Below are 23470 nucleotides of genomic sequence, written 5' to 3'. Positions count from 1 at the left end.
CTGCTGATCCCCCCAGGTCAGCTCACTACCATGAGTCTCCCCAGGAGTCACCCTGGAGATCTGGTCACACAGGCCAAGGGCCCTCTGTCCCCAGGGCCCACTCTGCTGTCTGAGGGGACAGAGCTGGTCACTCCCTCCAGGGCAGTGGCTGGTTGGTGCTCCAAGCCCTCTCTCCCTCTCCCAGGGGTCACCTTTCTGCTGGGACAGCCTATGGCTGCAGGGACATCTCCATGGCAGAACCCCAAGCCCAGTGAAGTTCAGCCCTGCCACAGTTCTGATCAGCCCTTCAGTACAGGGGCTGCAGCAGGTAAAGAACTGGAGTTTGGCTGTTGCACTAGAGAGGGATTTAGCTCAGGAGGAATCTCTCAAGCCTTGTATGTTCCAAGTCGTTGTTCCCACTTCAAGCCTTCTGTTTGAGCCAGGAGTGAAGGCGGGATTGTTGTCCTTCACTCAAGGACTGAATATCTCCAAGGACAGACAGAGCCCACTTCTCTGGGTGCCTGGCCCAGGGCTGTCCCACCCTCCTGGGCCCTAAGCCTTTCCTTTTCCCAGCCTGCACCTGGAAGCAGCTTGACACCTGGCAGCACAGAAGGATTGGCTCCATTCTGCTTGGAACTTCCCTCTAAGAGGCCACAGGCTGCTTTTAGACACTCCAGAAGAGCCTCTTAGCCAGCCCAGCCCGTCCCTGACTTCCTTCCCTTGGGCCCATGCCCAGGAGAGGTCAACAGGCTCCTACCAACTGCTCTCCGGTTTCTGCACACCCATCCTTGCTGGGCACCCCTCCTGCACTGGGTACAACAGCTTCCCAGCCCCTGCTGACCACACTCCTCTGGCAAACCACAGAGGGGACGATGTTCTGGGGCTGGACTAACTGCTGTGCCCTCTTCATTGTGGTGCCCATTGCCCACAGACCCCTTCCAGCAAAGCTTCCTCCACCCAACCCCTACTGCTCTGCTCCTGCCCCCAGACACATTACACCCACAAGGCAGAGCAGGATCTCATCCCTCCATTTTATTTCAAAGATTGAAAATTTTTAAAAAAACACCAAACAAGTTAAAACCACCTGAAAATACTCAGAGACCACTCCCACACCACACGAGGAGAACGAATCTCATCCCCATGACCCTCCTCCATAAGTCTTTGCAGCTCTGGGGACCATGTGAGAGGAGGAACAGGCTCTGGAAGGGCAAAGAGCACACTGCCGTTGATGAGAGACATCCAGAGGCACCGCTGTGTCAGTGGCCTGTGAGGACTTAGAGGAAGCTGCTGGTTCTGAACGTGGCCAGCAGAGAGGAGGGAAGATCACAGCCAAGGGCAGCAAAGCCACTGCATCCCCATCAATCCCAACGGGAGAGCTGCCCAGGCCGCCACTGTGCTCACTCTTGGATGTGCCTCCTGCTCCTGACACAGAGGGCGCCTCGGTAAACCCCTTCCCAGCCCCTCCTCAGCTCCCACCGAGGGTCCGGAGAGCAGCCTGGATGTGGTTTTAGCTGCCAAACTATGTCCCAAATATGGGGAAAGAGGCTCCTCTGGTCTCTGTGCAGCAGTTCCTGCAGCTCTTGTCCCCTTGGCCTGCCCAGGCCAGCTCTGACTCCTTCAGCACCGAGCAGAGCTGGGACTCGTACCTGCTGTCCCTCACACTGACGTGTGTCTGCTGCAGCAAGTCCTTGTCCCCAGGCGGGATCCTGCGGCCCTGGACACCCGTGAGCCTGGGGAGCAGCTGCACAGCCCAGTGTGACTCTGAGGAGCTCCTGCTGGAGCCGTGGGCAGCCTCTGGGCAGCAGGCGGGAGGAGGCCGGGGCTCTGTGCCCTGCCTGGGGATGTGGGGAGCTCCAGGGGCTGCTTCTTCTGCTGCCCTGACACGGAGTGAGCAGCAACATCTGGCTTCAGCCACAGGCAGTGTGGGAGAGGGCAGGCAGCCAGCAGGGCAGCTGGTCCTGCTCACTGTGCTCTCCAGACAAGGCCTCTTCCCCTTGCTGGGTGTGTTGTCACTGTCCCCTCTGCGCTGCTTCCCTTGGGACCTCTCCTTGCTCCAGCCATGTTTGCTGACAGTGCCAGCTGCAGCTGCCTCCCCAGGATCAAAACCTGCAGCCACAGCTCCCAGGGATCCTGGCTGGGATACAGGGTCCCCAGGGCTCTCACACAGGCACAGATCCAGAGCAAGGGAGCTGTGAGGTCTGTTGGAGAGCTCTGTGCCCAGGGGCAGGCCTGGCTCAGACACCTGCCCTGCCCCCTGTGCCCCCATCCCTCCGCCCACCAGCAGCTCTGTCTGCTCACCCAGAGGGGAGAGGCCAAAACCCAGCTCCAGCCTGGGCCTCTTTCCCACCTGGGGGCTCTGTGTGGAGCACAGCTGGCGCTTCCTGGAGGCAGGCTGTGCTTGGGGAGGGTGGCTGACTGACCCAGGCTGTGTATGAGGCTCAGATGAAGGCACTGTCTCTCTGACAGGAGCAGGTGCTGCATGAGGCCCCCAGCCCAGCTCAGGAGCCAAGCCTAAACCTGAAGCCTCCAGCCCAGCCTCCCCCATGGTGCCATGGGCAGCACAGAGCCCTCTGCTGAGCCCTGCTCCCCCAGGCAGCCGCAGGGAGCTGTGCTCTGACAAGCTCCCTCCTCCTCTGGGATCTCTGAGCCTGTCCCTGGGCAGGCAGGGGGGATGTCCCTTGGTCTTCAGGCCATGATCCAGCTCTGCATGCGTTACCAGTTCCACAGCACCCTGCTCAGGCTGCTCCCCTTCTTTTCCCAGCTCTGTTGGCAGCAGCTTGATTCCTCCAGTGCTGTGTGCTTGAGGCACTGCACGTTCCTCTGCCAGGCAGGCCCAGGGCACCCTGAGAGGAACCATCAGTTAATGCTCACCCAGCAACACCCCCGAGGGAGACAAGGCCTCTCCTGCAGTGCAGGCCATTTGCAGGCCTTGCTCAGGAGCAGGGCAGCACTTTTAGCCTGGTGAGGCTCAGAATGACTACTGCTGGCAAAGATGGGCACAAGGGATTTCAGCCTCCTCAGCGCAGGCACAGGGATTGAGTTTTTGTCCCTACAGGGAGCACAAGAGGTGGGCTCAGCTGCCCTTTCTAGTTTAGGAGGCACTAAGAGTCCATGGGAAGCTCCCTGAAGAAGAAAACCCATGGAAATGGAGGAATACCTCCCAGGGTTTGTCTAAGCCTTGCCCAGCAGGTGCCAAGTTGGTCCTGCTCCAGACTGTGATTCCCAGGCACAGGGACCCCACTCCATGAATGTGCCAGGCAGAACTTGCCCTGCTGCCTTTGGGCTCCAGGAGTTCCCAGATCCCCAGACTTACTCAGCTGACCACTCCACAAAGCTGTTGGTGAGCTGGGAGATGACACGATCCACAAGGATGTACTGGGAGTTGTCCTGGGCAAACTGCTGGTGCTGGAGGCTCTGGAGATGCTGGAAGGTGGCAGAGGCCCTTTAACAACACTTAAAGCTTTGCCAGGAGGAGAATTTGCAATATCACTTCCCACAGCCTAACAGACCAGAGGGCAAAGGGACAGAGCAAATGGCAGGTTTGGGAACACACAGAGTGTCCTGTTCTCCACTGTGCTGATGAGGAGGCTGTGTCTGGATCCAAGAGCAGCCCACAGCCACCCCAGTAGCAGGAAATAGACTCCACCACCACTGTCTGGCACTAACAGCTGGGCTCTGAAAGCCCCCTTGCTTGGCACCTTCCAGGAGATAAAAACCTCCTCCCACCTTTTCAATCTGCCTGTGCCCCATGGCCGCCATGGAACAGTCTCTTTATCTCATGGATCATGTAATAGGATGATCCTTGAGGCTCTTGCATCCCAAGAGGGGAGCACATTGTGCTCCAACCTTCAAACCCACTGTGCTCTGACCTGCTGGTCTGGATACACAGATATACCATGTTCCCATCCCACAGGCAGATCCTGCTGGATACAGCAATTCCTCCAGAAGGAGTTCATGGTGTTAATGGGCATGACACGATTAACAAAGTCTCTGAGTGCCCCCCATAAGTCTTGCAAGGAACCAAGCCCCAGGAGAACCTTTACCTTCTGCAGCTCTTCAAAGGTCTCTTGGCAGCACTCACAAAACCCTCTCCTTTTCCTGGGCACGGTGACGTGTGGGCTCTTCCCCCCGGCGCTGCGCAGGGCACAGCCCTCAGCTCCCCTGCAAGGGACAGCACCGGGGTCACCCTGCCTGGCAGCACCAGCAGGGACCCAGCACTGGGCTCCCTGGGCCACATCCAACGTGGAACCACCACAGCTGGTAGTTCCCAGACCCCAGGAAGCAGCAGTGAGCAGCAGTGGGGTTAAACACTTGCACAGAAGGAGCTACAGCCTACCTGGCTTGGCAGGAATTGGAGAGGCTTTTCAGAGGCTCAAATGGGCTGGAGCTTTTGGGTGCCAGGAAGTTGAGGTCAGGAAAACTTTGGAACTGGTGATGGAAGGGCCGAAATTGCCTGAAAGCAGCAGATCAGGACATCAGACTCATGGAAGTGCTGGCAAGGCTTCAGAGCTGTCCCCTCTGTAGCCTGGAGGGGCTCAAGGTGGCACCTCATTTATGATGAGATGCTGCCCAGTGCTCTCCTGTGGCTGTGCCAGAGTTCATATTTCTCACTGAAAGTGTTAAACCCAGTTTGAGCCCCAGTGGGGCATGCCTTGGATAGAAGGCAAGTTTGCCTGCTCAGCCCAAATTCCACCTTTTGCCCCAGGGCAGAGCTGTGCAGTATTTCCAGCTACCCCACAGCACAGGAGGGTTTTTGATTCCCAGGCCACACTCTCCTCTCACACTTCATTGCATGCAGCATGTAAACCCCAGTATTTGACTCCTAATTGAGATGCCTTAAACATTGTCTTTGGAATAATTAATTTGCCCTGTGGATGCTGGTAGAGTTACAGACTCCTCAAACACCACAGGGATCAGGCCCCCCGTGCCCAAGGCTGTCATCAAGTTACAGGCCCTGACCTCCTGTGCTTCAATCTCACTCCTCCCTGCCAGGGGCTTGGGTGGATTAAGTGACCTGCTGAGGATCACACATGGAATCCGAGCAAGGAAGGAAACTGCTGTCAAGTTTCATTTAACACCTTTTTTCTCCCTGACACACAAGACACCTGGATTGTTTCTCCAAACTCCATCTGCCTCTCTCTAGGAGAGAGTCAACTTCCCAGTATGGAACAGGGTCTGCACAGAAGCCAGGCTCTGCCTCATGGGCAGATCAGTCCCTGGGAATGAAACCAGTGAAGGAGAGACCCCGAGGTTTTAGGGTAGGATATTTAGAAAGGTCTCATTTACCTGCTCTGGTCTTCAACTTTCAGAAAAGGGGGCTTCAATTTTCCTGCCAGAGAGAAACCTGGTTAGTTTTCCTGGCCAAATTCCCTACTTAGTCACTCATTCCCCGACAGAACTGGGCTCCAGAGCTGAGTGCATCAGAACTCCTGGCACTGGAGAATGCCAAGTGGTGGCCAAGCACAGCCAAAACAGCTCTTTAGGTGATCTTCAACAGCCCTGGCCCCAAGTGTGCAGTGGGGTAACCAAACCCCAGGCAGCCCAACCATGGGACATTTCCACCTTTGGAAGAGTATTCAGCCATCCTCTCACATCTGTAATGCCTCCTCAGTCTTCCAGCCACTGGCCCAACCCTGAGCCTTCTGGCTCCAGTCCCAAGAACTCACAAACCCCCCTCACAATGTGCCACTGAGTATGAGAAGGGAACTCAGGAACTGCAGTGGCTGCTGCACTGCCTCAGAGCTCTGCAACAACTTCCAGCACCTTTTCCTCCATTCACCTTGCCTCAAGTGCAGAACCTGGCTCATCACCCTGGCTCAGGGTGCAGCAAGAGATGCTGGAGACAAACCAAGGTGCTGCCCAGCCAAGCCTGGCACCAGGACACTGCTAGAGAGCAGTATCTGGCCTCTGCTCAGTTCTCAAGGAGGGCAAACAGCAGCTTTGCTTCCTATGGAGGCATAAAATAGATGAAGAGAGCAAAAGAGCATCAGCAGTGTATTGAGGGAAAAGGCTTTCTGAGCCAGGCTGGGAGGGGAGGTGCCAAGGTCCCTCCTGTCCTGCAGGTATGTTCCACTCACATTACGCTCACCTTGGAAACATGAGTCCTGATCTGGCTAAGAAACAAATAAATACCAAGGTGTTCCCACAGAGCATCTGCCTGACCCTGAAACCAAGCCTCTCCTGCCTCCCTCACGGCCTCTGAAGGGCGAGGAGTTTTGTTTTCTTGTGATCCTGGCACTCAATGCTATTTTTTCCAAAGATATTTCACCCTCCTTCCCCAGAAAGGCTGAGCCCACCTGTCCTCACCAGCCTCACCCTCTGCTTGCCTCAAATGTGCTGCTACGTCACTGAAGCAGCTATTTCAGTACAGGATCAAGTTTTTTCCATGCAAACACTGCCAAATGCTCAGCACTTCTGAGAGAGAGGCCATGTGCAGGCCCCAGATCCAGCTCAGATGGGTGCACAGGTCCCAAGTGATCCCGGCAGTGACAAATGGCTCCGGTGTCACTGTGAGACCCCAGGCCAGGCTCGGAGCGTGTCCAGCACAGATCTCAGAGCTTGCAGGCACCATCTGCCACATCCAACAGCTTCTTGAGCCTTTCTTCAGCACCTTCCCCCCACCCCACACTGAAAAATAAGTCCCAAGTGTCTCACACACAATCCAGGTTGGAGCCTGCTCCAAACCACTCCCGAGCGCTCGCTCTCTGATGCGCGGAGTCAAACAAGTCACAGATCAACTGACGTCACCAGTGCCAATTCCAGCACCACAATTGGCTCTTGTCTAATTGCAGATGAGAACCTGGCTGTTCCCCCTCCCTCCTCCCCGGGAAGTGCCGTCCCTGGATCGGTGTCTCAGCAGCACATCTCAGCCCAACAGAAGTGAGTGGGCTGGGAGGAACACGCTCTCCTCTGCAGGATGCATTATTCCTCAAAACCTCCTTTAAGCTGCTGGATTCAATGTGCAGCAGCACTGTTCTCAGGTGCCTCGGGATTCTGGGAGCTGTCAGCAAAGGGTTTTTAGGATTTTTGAACACAGTGTGAAATCAAAGGTCCTCAGCTGTCCTTGGAAGCTGCAGCCAGACTCTAACAAGGAGTAACAGAACCCATTCAAGGAGAACTGCTTAAAGACTTGGCATATTTTGGGATTGCCAAAGGTTTTGATGTATTTCAGATTCTAAATGAGGCTTCTCCAAGCAGCTCCATATCTGAGCATAAACAACAGCACAACTTTCAGGCCTACCTCTGTGAATTTTGGATCTGGATGCAGGGCATTTTACCTAGAGAAAAAAGGGACATATTCAGCATGGGAGTAGCACAAGGAGAGCTGCAGTTACTGATCCCAGAGCAGCAGCAGCCTCACCCACCATTTCAGAGCACCTCCCCTAATTTTGTCTCCCAAGCTACCCAGGGGTAGCTGAAATACAACATAAAGGCTGCCACGCCCTGTCTTTACATCCCACCTTCCCCATGACCTCTCCAATGCATTAACCAACCTTTTGGTGAGCCAGTGTACCAGCCACATCATCATCATACTTTGCTTTGCTTGTGTGTGTGGTTTTTGCTTTCCCTCCTAAATCATCTTTATCTCAGTTCATGAGCTTTCTCACTTTTTCCTCTCTCAGTTCTCTCCCCACCCCGGGGGGGATCAGAGGGTGGCTGTGTGGGGCTCAGTTGCCATCTGGGGTTAAATCATGACCCTTACTCTCTTAGGGTCAAAGTCAGTGTTAGCTGTGCTATGGATGCTGATATGTATCAACAGCTGCCTCATTCTCATCTGGATTTACCCCCAACTTTATAAAAGGAAAAATCCTTTGAATTTTTTCCATCTCTATCACTGACATAAGCACCAGTTTGGATCCAGTACCCCCCTGACTGGCCCACTGGCACTGAAGTTGCTACAAGAGCTGTTCAAAGAACTACAAGAACTGCCAAGGGACCCTGAACTCCGGAAACTGGCTGCAGTTTAATTGTTACCTCTGTCTTCTGGCACTGCTTCCTTGCTCCTGAGATGGCTCGCAGCAGCTGCTGGGCATAGGACAACATTTCTGTGCAGGTGAGATGTTAAAGAGCCAAAGCTCAGCCAGGGAAGGGAGCAGTTCCCCTCAGACTGCAGCACACCCCCATGGCACCGGGAAAAGCCGGGGCCTGCCCCTGGCAGAGCATCTCCCCCAGGAAATGGTCCAAGATGACACCAAGAGAACACTTTGAGGGACAGCCCCCCCGTTTGCTGTCTAGCACAGCTGGAGGCTGCTGGGGCTCTGCAGGAAGGAGACACTGGCAGGAGTTCTGCAGCACACAGAGCACAGCCCGAGATCTGGCAGCCCCAGAGGCCGAGCAGAGCACAGGGACAGGATCCAGACAGGCTCAGCCACAGCTGTATGTCACTGTCATCGGACACTCAGGAACCTGTTACTCCAGACCTATTATTAGTATCAGAGTTCCACCATCTGTCTTTGCCATCACCCCCTCCCCATCCATCATGTGGACGGGAGGTGCCTTCCAGAACAGGTCCTCAAACACCAGCACTTCCTAATTAAACCCAACCAAATCCTGCCCTTACCATGATTGTCCTTCCAGGTTAATTAGTAAAAATGGTCTTTTTGGAACAAATTGATGTACTGACCAAGATACTGACATTTCCTAATGTTCCACCTTCAGGATATTACAATGTACCCTGTGTTTGCTGTGGCAAATGTGACCGTGGCACGCTCTGCACACACAGATCTGGTGTTTGAGGGCAGACCAGCCTCGGCCAGGATGGCATCACTCCAGGATATTTGCTTGCAATTTCTTCCTTCTGTTCTACTCTCCTTACATCACTTGTGCTCCACCTGTCTCCAAAATCCCTCATTACCAGCAGCCTCCCTGCACCCCACAGAGAAGGATACCATCCACATGCAGGATCTGGACTCCCCACAGGCGAGCGTTGGCGAGGATGCTGCTGCCACTGCAGGTGTCCTGTACAGAGAGGTTTGGCAAAGCACAGCTCAAAGCACAGCCACGTGCAGCTCTAAACTGAGCTCAGGGCCCTTCCTGCTGCCCAGCTGACAGAGCACTGCGTGGCTCCTATTAAAATCAGGGCACAGCAGTAAAGGATCGAACTCATGCTTCATCTACCCCAAACTGACAGCAGCATCTTGGGCAAATGTTTAATCCCTGCTACAGCATGAGCTTCTAAGTGGGCACTGAGATTTATCTGGCCACTTGTGACCTCAGGGAAAGGACTGCAGGGGGGCCTTTTGGCCCAGCTACATTGCTTTAGCTCTTCTTAGGCTAAAAATTCATCTAACAACAGGGCTTGTGTTAATAATTCTTCTGTGTTGAGCACCCAGATGGGACAGGCCTTAGAGGTGCAACACTGGATGACATGGTTCCATAAATAGCAGAGACCAGGAGCACTGCACAATATTGTGCCACGAACCACTGCTTTGTGCCTTTCCCAGCCCCAGGATGTGCTCTGTCAGCAGGGCAGGGGCTCTGCAGGAAGGCTGGCACTGGTTCTGCTCTGCTCAGCAGAACTCTGAGCACACCCAGCCCCAGCAGAGCCCATCCAAGGCCGCTCACCTGGTTCTTCATGGCCTTGTGCAGCAGCTCCTTCCCCCGGCTCAGCAGCGCCTGTGGAGAGAGGAGACATGGACAGGTCATGGCAAAGAGCTGGAGAGCAGCAATCCCTGGGGATCCCCACACTCTGCTGGGCTCAGCTCTGCCAGTGCAGAGAGCCTTTCCAGGGAATGCAACCCGCAGAGAGGACCACTCAACTGCACCACCAGCCCCAGCCAAGGCTTGGAATTATCGACCAGCAGTGAAATGAAGGCTCCAGAGTGTGCCAAGGGGAAACAGCAATTTAGCTTGGGAACTGCCTGCTGCATCATGGAACTGTTCAGGCTGGAAAAACTCTGTAAGGCCATCAGGTCCAACTCCTCCTCAGGACAGTCAAGGTCACCATGGACCCATGTCCCCAAGTGCCACATCCACACAGTTTTTAAATCCCTTCAGGGATGGAGACTCCACCACTGTCCTGAGCAGCCTGTGCCAGGGTTGGACAGTCTCTTCCATGAAGGAGTTTTCCTTAACATCCAATCTAAACCTGCCCAGCACAACCTGAGGCTGTTTCCTCTTGTCCTGTCACTTGTTACCCAGGAGGACGGACCAAGCCCCATCTGGCTACAACCTCCTGTCAGGGAGGTCCCCCTGAGCCTCCTGTTCTCTGGGCATCCCAACATGCTGGCCAGGGTCAGGAACATCCTGGGAACTGAGCCTTATTTTCAACCCAACAGTCTCAGCAGATTGGTTCAGCTCTTTGTAGGACAAGGGACAGTGCTGGGAGCCAGGACAGGGAACAGAAACTGGGAGAAACCTCTGCAGCTCAGGTTTCCCACTGCAGTGGTTCAGCTCCAGCTGGCAGAGATTCCCCATGCCTGGACTGGGGCAGCTGCCTTTCCCCAGTCACAGCTTCCAGCAGACACCACATTCAAGGTGTTGGATGTTGGAGCCTGGCCACAAGCATTTGAGAGCAGAAAACGCAGCTCCAACAGGCAAATCAGACCAGGAGAAGCCCCTTCCTGCAGGAGGCCCTCATGGATCTCCTCCCCAGGTACAGGGGCTTTGCCCTGTGTCTCTGAGTACCCAGAGACTGCAATGGTTTTCTCTAGCTTTTCTCACCACACCTCTGCCTGTTCCCCCAGGGAGCCAGCCAAGGCCTCCACTTCCTCTGCCATTCCAGCAGATTTCCTTGATTGCAGCCCAAAGCTGTGACATGCATGTTTGAGCAGACAGTGATGGCAGACAAAAGGAACAAGGGTATGAATAGGAACATCCAGGGAAACAGGAATAGAGCAGGGAAAAAAAACCACACAGAATATTTACTCAGAGCAGGAACCACCCCACCTTCCAAAACTGGCCCCAGATTCTCCCCTACAGACCCCTTAGGGCAAAACCTTTGTTGCTCTTACAGTGTATGGGGGCTTCTGGCGAGGTTTGGTTGGGTTCCCTGGTTCTCTGGTTCTTCTGGTTGGAGCGGCAGGCACAGAGCTCATGGATTTTGTGCCTTTTGCAGTTGGGCTGCTCTGCTTCTCCTCCTGAGGCCTGGCCTGGCCCCTCTTGGCCTCTCTGTTGCTGGACACCACACAGGTGACTTCTTTGCTGAGGAAGCTTTCTGTCACCTGCAGTGAGACAGAACAGAGCAGCTCTTCAAGCACCTGACCCTGAGCTGACAGAGCCCTGCTAAACAAAGCTACTGCCCCTGGCTCAACCCTCACAGCAAGGGGCTGCTGGAAGCAATCACAGTCCTTCTTTCGTTCCATACTGCTGGCTCCAAAAGGAGGAGATCCTGTGATGCCCCAGAGATTCACTGCAAACAGTCACCAGGACTTCAGATCCAGATCCATGACTCTGTCACCACCATCTCCTCCTCACACAGTGCTTTCAAAAAACCCCAACAGCTGAGGAAAAGGCCCTGGACATCATGGATCAGCCTGGAGGAGGTCTGTCCTCAGGAGAACATAAGTTTTAGAAAAATAAAGGAGAGAGTGAACAACTGGGCAAGCAGCTCCACAGAGAGCAGGGCAGGAGGGAGTTGAAACATACCCACACCCCTGCACAAGAGATACCAGGCAAAGAAAGAGGTGGAAACCCAAAAGTTGGAACACTAATGGTACTGTAAGCCAATAAAGACTTGGCTCCTCAGAATCTGTGCAGGAGGCAGAGTGTCATGGGGCTCAGGTGTGAAGCCCTCAGGAAGATAAAGATCTGGGCAGCCCAAAATCACAGCTGCTGAACAAGCTGGTTCTGCTCCTTTGCAGAATCCCTGTGGGTGGAGATTCCCAAACCGTGAAGTGGGTGTGAAGTGCTGCAAGGGTCACTGCAGGCTGTGCTGCAAACACAGAAGAGAGGAAATCACAACCTCCCCACCCATATAACACTCCAGTGTCACCAGCCCCGTGCCAAGTTCAAGGTGTCACATGCAGCCCACGGCCACAGGATGTCCTTACCTGTGTCCTGAACTACCCACAGAACCTGGGCCTGGACACTGCTGCCAAAGAGCTGCTTTACAGGCAGTGGCTGTGGAGTAGTTCAGTGTCTCTACAGATGCAAGAGGAATGAGAGCTCCACTGCCAGTGGACCTCATTTCAGAGAGGGAGGCCCAGGATGGTGTTTGATAGGAACCAGAAGGATGGTCAAACTCTAAAATTATTTCCAAGTAACACAGCAGTTATGTAAAGAAGGAACTGTCTGCTGGGAGCACGGGGTTCTCAGACTTGAGGATGTCCAGCTAGAAAGAGATGTCCCAAGTGTGGGGGCACATCCATGGGAGGGCAGAGAGAAACCAGCAAGTTCAGGATGAATGTGCAATTCATGAAAGGGAAAACAGTGCAAGTCTCAACAACCCTCCCCACGTGTCTGTGCACCCAACACCTCATCAGGGCTACAGGGATACAGCATCAGCAAGAATTAAAACATTTTACACCAGTGTGTATATTGTGAGAATAAAGTTTTGAGGTTACATGAGATGACCACCTCAGAGATATTAAAGAGCTTGAAAACAAACAGTAACAACTTTTAAAACCAAACTGTGCACAAGAGTAATAAGGAGACTGAAAGATGAACAGCAGGTACAGCCCCATGCTCAGCTCCAGCTTGAGGGACTGAGGTGATGCTACTTTTTGAAGGGTTTTGGGACAGGATAAAAGGACTTGATGAGGAATATCAGCAGCAAGGAAGCCTGGAGGCCATGAAGGATGCCACTGGGACATACCCAAATAACAGCCTCCCAGGAAACAGGTTCAGATGGCTTCTCTGGGAAAACCACGAGAAAAGCATCCATCTCCATGATAAGGACTTCGGTTGGCATTTCCCTACTTTATACCTTATGTTGAAATCCATTAGGAAATCCCATAACTTCCCTAAAAATATCACACTGCCACAGGCTGTTGTCAGCGATGAGGTGGAACCACGCATCAGTTACAACCACGTGGAAAACGTGTCCCTGGCCGGGCCACCATTTATCCCGGGTGATTTATCACCGCACAAGCAGTTATCACCTCGGGGAGGTGCCCCATGGGCGGCAGCGGGCTCCCGGGCCGCAGTGACCCTCACCCCGACTGGAGGCAGCTCCATGGCCGGGGCCGGTCACCGCCGTCCGGGAGATGCTCCCGCGGTGGCCGGCGGCCGGACCAGGCAGCGGGGAACCACCCGCAGTGGCGGAGGGAAAGGCTGGTCCCAACCGGACGGGACCGCCCAGGGCCCCCGAGGGCGGGGATGGGGGCGACCTCCACCGGCCCCCAGGGCTCCGGCTGCCGGGGAGGGAACCGGCTCACCGGGAGAACCAGAAAACACTAAAAGATGAGCAGAGACAGAAAAAGGACCAAGCCCCCCAAGACCCTCCCACTGCAGGCCCCCCAGTCCCGGGCCCCTCTCAGCCCTCAGGCCCCGGCCCGCGCTCACCCCACCGAGCCGCCCGATGGCCTCCGCCAGCTCTCGGGCGCTGCGGCCGCTCGGCAGGTCCAGGTAGAAGGACTGTCCGCGGAGAGGCCGAGAGGAGGCCGTGCCGGCCATGGCTCTGCCCGAGGCTCGAAGCCGCCGGGAGCCCGCCGCTTCTACTCGTTTAAATTCCGCCGCCCGCCCCGCCCCGCCAGCCCCGGCCCGCCCCGCACGGCGGCCGCGCAGGGACGCGCCGCTTCCCGCAAAACCGCTCTCCGGGGGAAAGGGAGGCTGTGCCAAGGGCGCTGGGGGCACACGGGGCACACCGAGAGCACCGGGCCGCCGTCTGGGTACGGCCGCACCGACCCCGACCTCGCTCCCGCCGTTCCCGCCGGTGCCATAATTTGTCCCGCCGCGGCCGCCGTCCCTCCCTCTGCAGGCCCAAGATGGCGGCGCCCGGCGGGGCGGGCGCGGCCCCGCTCCCGGTGCCGATCCCGATCCCGGCTCCCATCCTGGTCCCGGACCCGCCGTTCCCGGCCTGGCTCGCAGCGCGGCTGGACGCGCTGGGGCTGGACCGCGCCGTGTACGGCGCCTACATCGAAGGGCTGCTGCGGGAGGAGGAGAGCGACGAGGAGCGGCTGGAGGCGCTGCGGGCTGTCCTGGCCGCCTGCCTGGTGAGGGGCGGGGGTCCCCCGGGCCAGCGGGGTCTCGCCGTCCGCCCCGATGAGCCGATGAGCGCGCTGTGCTCCCGCCGGGGCTCCCGTGCAGCCCGGAAGGCGCCGTGGGGCCGCGGCCGCCGTGGGCCGGCGGGAGAACAGGCGGGGCGGCTCCGCGGAGCCCTGGGCTGCATCAGCCCCTTCCCGGAGCGTTACCCCCCGACTGGGAGCTCACCCACATCCAGCGGCTTTTTTTGCCCCCACCCGCGACCCTTGCGGGCTTTTCGGTGCCTGTTTGGGGTGTTGTTGGCTGGGCAGGGGTTGTGTGCCAGGCTCGGGGCTGGTGTTAGCCCTGGCCCGTGCTGTGGAAGGGGCTGTTGGTGGGGAACACAGGGATCCCCTTTGTCTGTGTGCAGCCCTTCACCGCGGGCTGCGCGGCCTGGCAGCGCCGGCCGGGCTTCGAGACGTGACTTTTCATGGTCAGTCCGCTGGCAGGGGCGTGTTGGGCGCTGCTCTCGTACCCTGCACACGCCGTGTCTGTCAGGAATCTGTCCGGCTGCGGCTGGGACGGACAGGGACAGCCGTGGGTGAGCTTGGGGGTGGCCAGGGCTTGCCTCTGCCCCCGCCACATTCCTGGGAGCCACGGGAGGGCAGGGAGGGATTTCTCTTCGATAGTCCTCCTGGGATGATTTTTACAGTGTCTATGTCTCGGGAATATCTAATTAATGGATGTTTCATAGTGTAAAATGTTCAATCATGAGTGGTGCTGGTGTTCGGAACTGTCTGCTCAGTGGCTGTCGCTGATTTCCTCCCAAAATATCAGTGTGGGAGCACAAAACCCAGAGGCGGGTACAACCCAGGGTGGGTACAATCAGCGTTTTCTTATCACAGGTATGACACCATTCCTTCTGTGCACTGACTGTGCCATTCCAGATGGGTTTCCTAAAAGTCAGAGCGCCCTCCCCTGCCGTCCCTGTCCCCTCCCCAGCACGGGGCACGGCAGGGAGCTCATTCAACTGTTCCCGAGCCTAAGAGAGCTGGAGAAGCAAACGGTGCATCCTGAGGGATGGAGCCAGATGTCTTTGCAAAGTGCTGCTCTGCAGTAGCTGAGGTTAATTAACCTCCCTGTAATTACCAGACTTCATTCCGTCCCCACCACTGTGCCTGGCCCTCTCCAGGCCTGGGAAGTGTGTCCTGTCTGAGCAGTGCTGGCTGGCCCTGCCATTGATATTCCCCTTTCCTGATACTCTGGTTTTCTGCTGGTTCCCCTTTTCTGCTCAGTGCTGAGTTCCCTTCTGTGGTGCTGCTGCCAGGACTGAGCAGCTGTGGGGTTCCCATGTCCCTTGAGTCCAGGGCTGCCCCAGTCACACCACAGCTTTTTCCTTCTCTGCCACAGCCACAGCTGAGGCGAGCCTCATTTGCAGTTTCTAGCTCAGTTTCAGTTTTCTGCCATTCCTCTAAAACATTTTTGTCTCTTGAACCCTCAGACTTTATAATTACTCTTTGTAGTCTGTTCTTTTATAAATTTCTTTTTTGTTTCTTTATTTTTAGACTCTGTGCTTATTTCTGTATTGACTTTTCAAACAGTGTTCTATTTGGTGAATTTGGGGGTTTTCTTGCCAAGTCTCTTCTCCTAGTTCCATACACAAATTACAGGGGATGATTTTTTTTGTTGTTCACTTGTTTGTATTTCACAAACCTTATTAAAATAAGGTGACATCTCAGGTGACATCTGCTCTCATGTCCACAGTTTCTCAGTCTTGATCATGTCTTGCACTAGTTTATTCAAATGTCACCATTTCTAATCAAGAAACAAAATCAAGTTCTATTTGTGTCCAGTTATTCTCTTTAAACCAGACAGAATCCACCTCACTTGTGTTTTCCATGGTTGATTTTTCTCTGTGTTTACTGAACTCCAAACCAGCACCATTTCTTGTTTGTTGGTGCCTCTGAGCTCTGTGACCCCAGCCCCATCAGTGGTGTTTGGCTCTCCCGTGTTCCATGCACCAAATCCCAGTCAGCTCCAAGACATTCAGCACCTTTAAGTCACAAATTGAAGCAGGGAAAAAGCCACCTGCAGAAGCAGAGCTGGAGAGGAGAGCGAGAGCTGTGAGAGGAGCAGCTCTGCAGGGTCAGTGGACAAGGAGGGGCAGGAGCTGCTCCAGGCACCGTGGCTGAGATTCCCAGAGATTGTGTGGGGATTTCCATGGTGAGGCAGCAGTGCCCCTGGAGGAGCCCCTGCTGGACAGGGGGATGTGTCCCACTGCCACTTCTCAGTCGTGTTTAATGGTCCAGAGTGTCCCTGCTGCTGGGAGCTGCTGGTCTGTCAGCACCACCACAGTGGGTCCAGCTCTCTGCTGGTCCTGACCTGTGATTTATCCCATGTCATTTATTTCCTTTAGTGAGCTTGGCGTGGAGGTGGCACTGAGCCACTTCCCTGTGGCCTTGCTTAGGAAGAGAGAGGATTCTGGGCAGGAGGCTTTGGGAGCAAAGATCCCCATGGCCTCCTGGGTGTGGGCAGGGCCCTGGCACCTGCACAGCCACTATTGGGAAACCCACGTGTGTCAGAGCTGTTCTTGTGCACAGAGACCAGACACAGTGGGATTGTGTCGTGCCAGGGAAAACAGAGTCCTGCGTGTGCTTAACAGGCAGGTTTGGGGTGAAAAGCTGTATTCCTGATCCTTGTAGCTGCTGCTTTTCCTGTCTGACTGGTGCTGGTTTGAAGCAGCCAACTCTGTTCCAAGTCTGAGGAGTCTCTTTTCCCTTACTAGGAAGAAGATCTCCTGAACGATGTGTGCAGGGAGGTTGTGGAGAGGTGGTCTGACTCCCAGGTCGTCGATGCCAAAGAGGAGAAAGAAGGTAGAGTGCTGTGCCTTGGGGAGCTGTGCCCTGGTCCTCAGTGTGGGGTGACCTGCAGGGCCTCACCTCAACAGGAGCTTTCTGTTTGTCCTGGTAGGACTCAAACCAGCCCTGCCCCATGGCTGCAGGTCTGCCCTGCCTCTCATTCCACTGCTGCCCAGTTACTCTTTCACCTCTTTCACCTGCCTGGAGGATGAGCAGCTTCACTTTGGGCTGCCTCAGTTTTTGCTGCTCTTTGGGTTCATCATCCTGCAGAGGAAAATGTGTTTGGGTTTTTGTTTGTTTGGTTTGTTTGTTTTTTGTTTTTCTTTTTTTTGTGTATGGGGTTTTTGGTCTTCTGTTGTTTTTTGGTTTGGCATTGGGTTTTTTTGTGGTGGTTGGTTGGGTTTGTTTGGTGTGTGGTTTTTTTGTTGGTTTTTGTTTTGTTTGGGTTTATTTTTTGTGTGGTTTTGGTGGGGGTTTTTTGTGGGTTGTGGGTTTTTTTTTTTCTGTAAGATTTTTTTTTTTTAATGAGATGGCCATTAAGGTCCAATCCAAACCATTCTGTGTTTTTGTTTTTGTTTTGTTTTGTTTTCAAAAACCTTCTTTCCCAACACATCCAGGGCTGTCTCTGTTTAGTGCTGGCACTGCAGCTATTATGGTATAGAAACCTGTGCTGCTTCTGTCTGTGCCAGTCTGGAAAGCAGCTGGTTTGTACAACTGCAGCTGCCTCTGCTGAGCTCTGGGCTGTCCCTGCTGCTGCTACTCACCCTGCTCACACCTCCATATTTCCTCTTCCAACATTTTCCCTTTTCAACTCTTCCTTTTTTCCCCATAAGTGCTTCTTGGAGGATGGTCTGTGAGGCTGCTGGTAAACTGTCACTGCTCCTTCCCCAGCCCCATACAGCCCCACTGTCCCTGTGCCCCCTCCCTGAATCCATCCCTTGTCCTCAGCTGGGAGCCAAGACCTCTCCTTTTCCTTGTTCACTGGAGAGGTTTGTCCTGGTCCCTGTGCAAGGCTCTGGATGCAGTGGAGCCATGTGCTGGGAGAATTTGTGGTTCAAGCATGGATCAGTGACATTGCAGTGGCACAGAGCTGACAGGAGATCGTGACAGTGGAATGTCCCTTTTGGCTAAATCCTGCTTTTTGTTTGCTTTGCATTTTCTTGGTGCCTCTGGTTGCCTACAGCACGTTGTCAGTGCCCAGTGTCACCCAGGAGTGGCTCTGGCAGCAAGTCCCTCATCACTGGATCAGCCCCAGCATCCCCCTGTCCCTCACCCCCTGCATGGACACAGCAGCTCCACCCTGCAGCAACTCAGTGGCTTTCCCCAAAAATCCTGGAAGTCTTGCCCTGACCTTGCCTTTGGCTGGGAACAGGGAGAAGTTAATGCTGTTCCAAGCGTAAAATAAAATAAATTTCTTTTGGGGACAAGGGACTGGGATTGCTGGAGCTGCTGCTGGGCTCCTCCTGCTCCTGCCAGTGCTCACCTACAGGGATTTTTCTTGTTATAGAAAGGCACCACAGTGTGTCTGGGTTCATGGAATCCTAGGGTGAAATTATTTCACTGGAGTTCCATGAAAGGATAAATCCCCTCTGAAGTGCATATCCACTTCAGAATAAGAAATTCTTGAAGGTAAGTGATTAACAGGCTAAAAAAAAAATTGGCGTCAAAACCCAGATGTCATTTTAGGAATTGGGAAGTGGAATTTCAGTGTTAAAAGGTAAATCAGCTGTTGGTTTCTCTTAGTGGGAAAGAAAGGGAGAGCATGGAACTGATCCCTCACTTCAGGTTTTCAGAATTCCTCTTTGATGGGGGCTAAGTAGATACTTAAATAAACTTATTAAGATGCTTGGAAGTGGAAGAGAATGTGATTTGGAGTCAATGGATTTTCATTAGCCAGAGCCTGACTGATTCCAGTTTCATTGTGAAACTTCCCTTACTCCAGGAAAAACAGTGTCTACTCCAGGAATAAGTGTCTGGTGGTGGCTGGGTGCAGCACAGGGAATTCCCCCTCAAAGGGAGAAGCTGGTGTCACCTCAGGGTGCCAGCCCCATGGTGGCTCCTCAGCAGCTCCATCTCTCCCAGATCCCAACTGGAATTCCCCAAAACAGCTGGCATTGACAACACCACTGGTGCCCTTGGGAAAGGTTTGGAGGGTGTTTTTGGGTGAGACATGCCCTTTGGGTGGGTGCATTTTCCCCAGGACAAAGTCCCTGCAGGACACGGGCTGGGTGGAGCTGCAGAGGGAGCAGGCAGTGAGTGACACCAGGGGCTCAGTGGCCATGGCTGGGACTTGGGCTGACACTGCCACTCCTCTCCTGCCAGATGAGGTCCAGGCCATCGCCAGCATGATGGAGAAGCAGGCCAGGATAGTGGTGAAACCCAAGGAGGTGTCCCAGGAGGAGAAGCAGAGGAAGGCTGCACTCCTGGCCCAGTATGCCAACGTGACCGATGAGGAGGAATATCCTTTTCCTGCACTGCTCAGGGCTCAGGCCGGTGTGGGACAAGAGCTGTCCCTCCCAGCTCTGCAGGGTCTGGTGGGGAGAGCTGAGGAAGCTTTGCAGTCTTCCTTCACGATGAAATAACTGCCATGGATAAAGCGTGGAAACTCCTTGTTTGTGGGGTCCTGTGAGCAGATGCTCCTGGGAGGGTGTTTGTCCCCACCAGCACGTGGCTGTGATGCTTTGCCCAGCCCAGGTGTGTGGCAGGAGAGCAGGGAGTGCTCTCATCCCTCAGCAGTTGGTGCTGAGTTTCTCCCTTGCTTTCCCAGGAGAAATCTGAAATAATCCTTTACAGAGAGAGTGTGTGGAGTGGGAGGGTTAGAAGTTAACTCTTCGTGGTGCTCAAGAACGAGCTCTTTCCTGCCCAGCAGAGTGAATTGTAGGCAACCATGTCTGGCCCTGGAGCAGCAGGAGCTGAAGGTGGGAGCTGTGCATACCTGATCTGTGAGGGTCCAGCTGCCTCTTCCTGGATTTATAAGGCTGTTACTTGAGTGAAGTGTGGTTGTAGAGAGGCACAAGTTCATTACTGATGTCTACGTTTCCTTAATTCTCTCACTGGTGGGGATGAACAGGATGGATCGACGACAGCAGTAAATATCGGATCAGAAAAATGTATCCTTTGAATTGCTGGTGACTCAGGCTGTCTGTGGGGCAGGCAGCCTCCATAGTGAGTTTCCCATCCTTCTCTCCCTGTGCAGGTCTCCCTGTTTCTTTAGGGCCATCTTTTAAGCTTGGGGATTGGTTTTTTTCTGTGTACCCTGACCTTGCTCACTGTGACAGTGACAGGTCCGTGTGCTCTGTGCGCAATGCTCACACCAACCCTGCCATTCATTTTCTTCTCCCTTCTTTGCCTCTTCCACCTTCGTGGAGCTTCATAGAGCATGCTTATTGCTAAGGACAATGCTCCAGAACATCAGGTTAACTGGTGTCCAGAGAGGGAAATCATGTCAGGAATGAAGCTTGGCAGGCTGTGGTGCAGCTGAACACTCAGGATGGGCAGGACCAAGGGGCCTGTGTCTGTCTCAGAATTGGGACTGTCCTTGAGCTCCCAGCTGGCAAATTTAAGATGGAAGCAGGTTTTATCACATAATTAAATATGAATCATAAATTATTCTTGTCCCTACATTAGGGACACGTACGTACATGTATGTGGTCAGACACACACCTGCACTGAACCCACTCGAGGCTGTACCCTGTACCCTGTGTTTGCTTCCTTTCAGGTCTGTAGAGGTTTGGCATGTATCTCTACACATCAGTCTTAAGAACCAGTAGGCAACCTCCTTTTTCTAGGAAAAAAACATAGAATCACTAAGGTTGGAAAAGCCGCCTGAGGCCGAGTCCAATCATTCCTCTAGCACTGCCAAGGCCACCACTGACCCGTGTCCCCAAGTGCCACATCCACATGGCTTTTAAACCCCTCAGGGATGGGATTCTTCCACTGCCCTGGGTAGCCTGAGCCAATGCCTGACCACTCTTTCCATGAAGTAGTTTTTCCAATATCCAACCTAAACCTCTCCTGGCATAACTAGAGGTTGTTTCCTCTTGTCCCTGTTCCCTGGGAGCAGAGCCCAACCCCCACCTGGCTGCACCCTCCTGTCAGGGAGTTGTGGAGAGTGAGAAGGTCCAGGCTGAGCCCCCCACAGCTCCCCTCTGCCACTCCTCATCAGACTTGTGCTCCAGACCCTGTCTTCTCTAGGAGTGCGTGTTTTTCAACCTGACTTTTCCTTTTGGAAAAGCAATCAGAGATTCCTTCTCCTTTCTGCATTCCTCATTCTCCAGTTCCTTGCCTTGTGAGGAAGTAGGGAGTCAGAGGGTGAGGGAGGAGGTAGAACAAACTTGCCACGTGTGTCTCATGTGGCCTCAGGCAGAGCGTTGTCGGCCCTTAGCCCGCCCCAGCGCTGTTCCGGAACACCAACGTGGAGGATGTCCTGAACGCCAGGAAGCTGGAGCGGGAGCTGCTGCGGGATGAGTTCCAGAAGAAGAAGGAGCAGGACAAACTGCAGCGGGAGAAGGACAAGCTGGCCAAGCAGGAGCGGAAGGAGAAGGAGAAGAAACGAACACAGAAGGGTGAGCGGAAGCGGTAGCTGGTGATTGCCACTTGGACTCTCAAAGGATAAAATTAATTCTGAATACGGTGTGTGTTTAAAAAGCAGCAAGTATTCTAGGCACGTGGCTGGGAGCAGTTCTTGGGAAGTGTTGCCTTTTGTTTCGTTTTGTTACATAGCAGAACAAAATCTCTGAGCAGCTCCTGGACTCCATGTGCCCTAGCTTGTGGTATCAGTGTCCCAGTCGGTGCTCGTGGCCAGTGTCTGTACCAAAGAAGGGTGAAATGATTATGTCTGTGTTGTTAAATTGATCCATTTTTACTTCTGACCACCTGGGAGCAGAGCATGGTGTAGGAGCAGCCCCTGCACTGGCTGTGGTTTGAGCTGAGCCCTTCCTGCCACGAGCCAGGACATGCTGCACACATGGATTCATTTACACAAGCCTTGAAAAACGTCTTTGCAAATCCCCGTGTTTGCACTGCTGAGGCCAGCGCTCCATCCCTGCTTGGGCTGGGCTGGATTGGAGCTGAGCTCAGCATGGGGCAGTGCTGGGCTGCAGCAGAGGAGTGAGATGTGTGAAACAGATGAGCTGCAGTGATGTGACTGCATTACCCGTGGACTATGAGTGAGGGAAGCACTGCCTGGGCAGGAGCATTGGTCTCAGCAGCAGCAGCAGCAAACCACAGGCCTAACGTAGTTTTAAGACACCAGATAGCTGGAAAATGGTGCTCCCCGATGTTCTGTGGGGTGAACATGGACTGTTACTTCCATGGCTGTTGCCAGGGTGAAGCTCTGAAGCTGGTTTGGCACAAGCTGGGTGAGCTGGGCATGCCCATTGGGCAATGCTGCCACCAGGAACTGCAGTGCTCCTCCTCCCCCCTAAGGGCTCATCCCTGCTGCTCCAGCCTTTTTTGTGATGCTGTTGCCCACTGGGGAAGGAGAACACTAATCCTGTGAACTGAGGAAGAAGAAGGGCTGTGCCTGGGTTCTGTGCTGCAGCATGCTCCCAGTGCCTGTGTGCTGTGAGGTGACCTGTGCTGAGCTCCTGTGCTCCCAGGGTGTGACCCAATGCTGCTCTCAGCACCACTCTGACTCCAGGGCCAGGCCTCCCCCTCAGGCCACTGCTGTGCTGTGTGTCTCCAACTGCTTTGTCTTTGGACTTGAATAATAAATCTTGATTGGCCAAGAAGTGGGTTCCTCTGAGTGATGTTGCTATTCATGATGGCAGTGCCAATGGTATGTCCTTGCTGGTCCCTTGCAGCAGCATTTCCGGAGGCTCCCCTGTTGTTGCCTTGGTCCATATTCGGCTTCATTCATGCCTTGTTTCTCAGGGCTGTCTCTGGTGCCCTCTATCCTGGGAGCTGACTCCCAGGGTGTTGCTCCCCAGGGCTCTCCTCCCAGCCCGGCCTGGTGCACTGGGCGGTTCCTGGTTGGAGCATCATATTTCAGGTGCTCAGGCAGCTGCCAGGGTGTGGGACTGCGGTGGAACAGGGCAGAGGGCAGCTGTTGAGGGAGAGGGGTGTCACTCAGCCCCAGCTCTCACTTCCTCTAGTGCCCTGGAGGCAGCGCACCAGCCCTGGGCTGAGGCTGGGTAAGGCGCTGACTGCCCAGGCCCGAGGCAGCTCTGCCCACCCGTGCGGCTCAGCAGGTGGCAGCACCAGAGATCTCACCTCTGCACCCCACTGCCCAGCATTGTCAGCCAAAGTGGCTTTACCTGGAGCTCTGTGACCTGGCACTGAACTGTCCAGCCCTTGGCTTCCAAGGAAAATGCAAGCTGAGGGCTGGAGCTGCCCACCTCACAGGCACAGCCCACCAAAGCCTGTCACAGCCTCCTGAGACCTTTGGTTGTGAGGGTCCATAGAAGGGCAATGTTCACCTCCATGGCAGAGGAGGCCTGAGCCTGCTCTGCCCACTGCTCCAGAGCCTGTCCAGAACAGGCTACATGGTGTGCACATCCACAGGAGTCTGCATGGATGCAAGAAGGGCAGTCACACACACACGGTGGGAACTGGCTCCCACAGCCCTGCAG

General features: G+C 54.5%; 2 protein-coding genes across 2 annotated transcripts; one reads left to right on the top strand and one right to left on the bottom strand.

Moving 5' to 3' along the window:
* Positions 1–996: 996 nt before the first annotated feature.
* Positions 997–13544, bottom strand: DBF4B (DBF4B-CDC7 kinase regulatory subunit). Its single transcript, XM_066336654.1, has 11 exons — positions 13423–13544; positions 10932–11141; positions 9544–9594; positions 8868–8937; positions 7954–8024; positions 7220–7256; positions 5266–5308; positions 4316–4432; positions 4023–4140; positions 3293–3402; positions 997–2822 (listed from the first exon to the last, which is right to left on the bottom strand). The coding sequence occupies exons 1-11, from the start codon at positions 13531–13533 to the stop codon at positions 1499–1501; spliced, it is 2262 nt and encodes a 753-aa protein (XP_066192751.1). The 5' UTR covers positions 13534–13544; the 3' UTR covers positions 997–1498.
* Positions 13545–13621: 77 nt separating this feature from the next.
* On the top strand, positions 13622–22630 carry CCDC43 (coiled-coil domain containing 43). Its single transcript, XM_066336737.1, has 5 exons — positions 13622–14072; positions 16826–16913; positions 19221–19356; positions 19953–20008; positions 21293–22630. Exons 1-5 carry the CDS (start codon positions 13845–13847, stop codon positions 21478–21480), a joined length of 696 nt encoding a protein of 231 aa, XP_066192834.1. The 5' UTR covers positions 13622–13844; the 3' UTR covers positions 21481–22630.
* The last annotated feature ends 840 nt before the right edge of the window (positions 22631–23470 follow it).

Source organism: Sylvia atricapilla, chromosome 27 (genome assembly GCF_009819655.1).
Source record: "Sylvia atricapilla isolate bSylAtr1 chromosome 27, bSylAtr1.pri, whole genome shotgun sequence".
Classification (NCBI taxonomy): Eukaryota; Metazoa; Chordata; class Aves; order Passeriformes; family Sylviidae; genus Sylvia; species Sylvia atricapilla.
The sequence above is the reverse complement of the archived record's forward strand: the minus strand, read 5'-3'. Positions and strand labels throughout refer to the sequence as shown.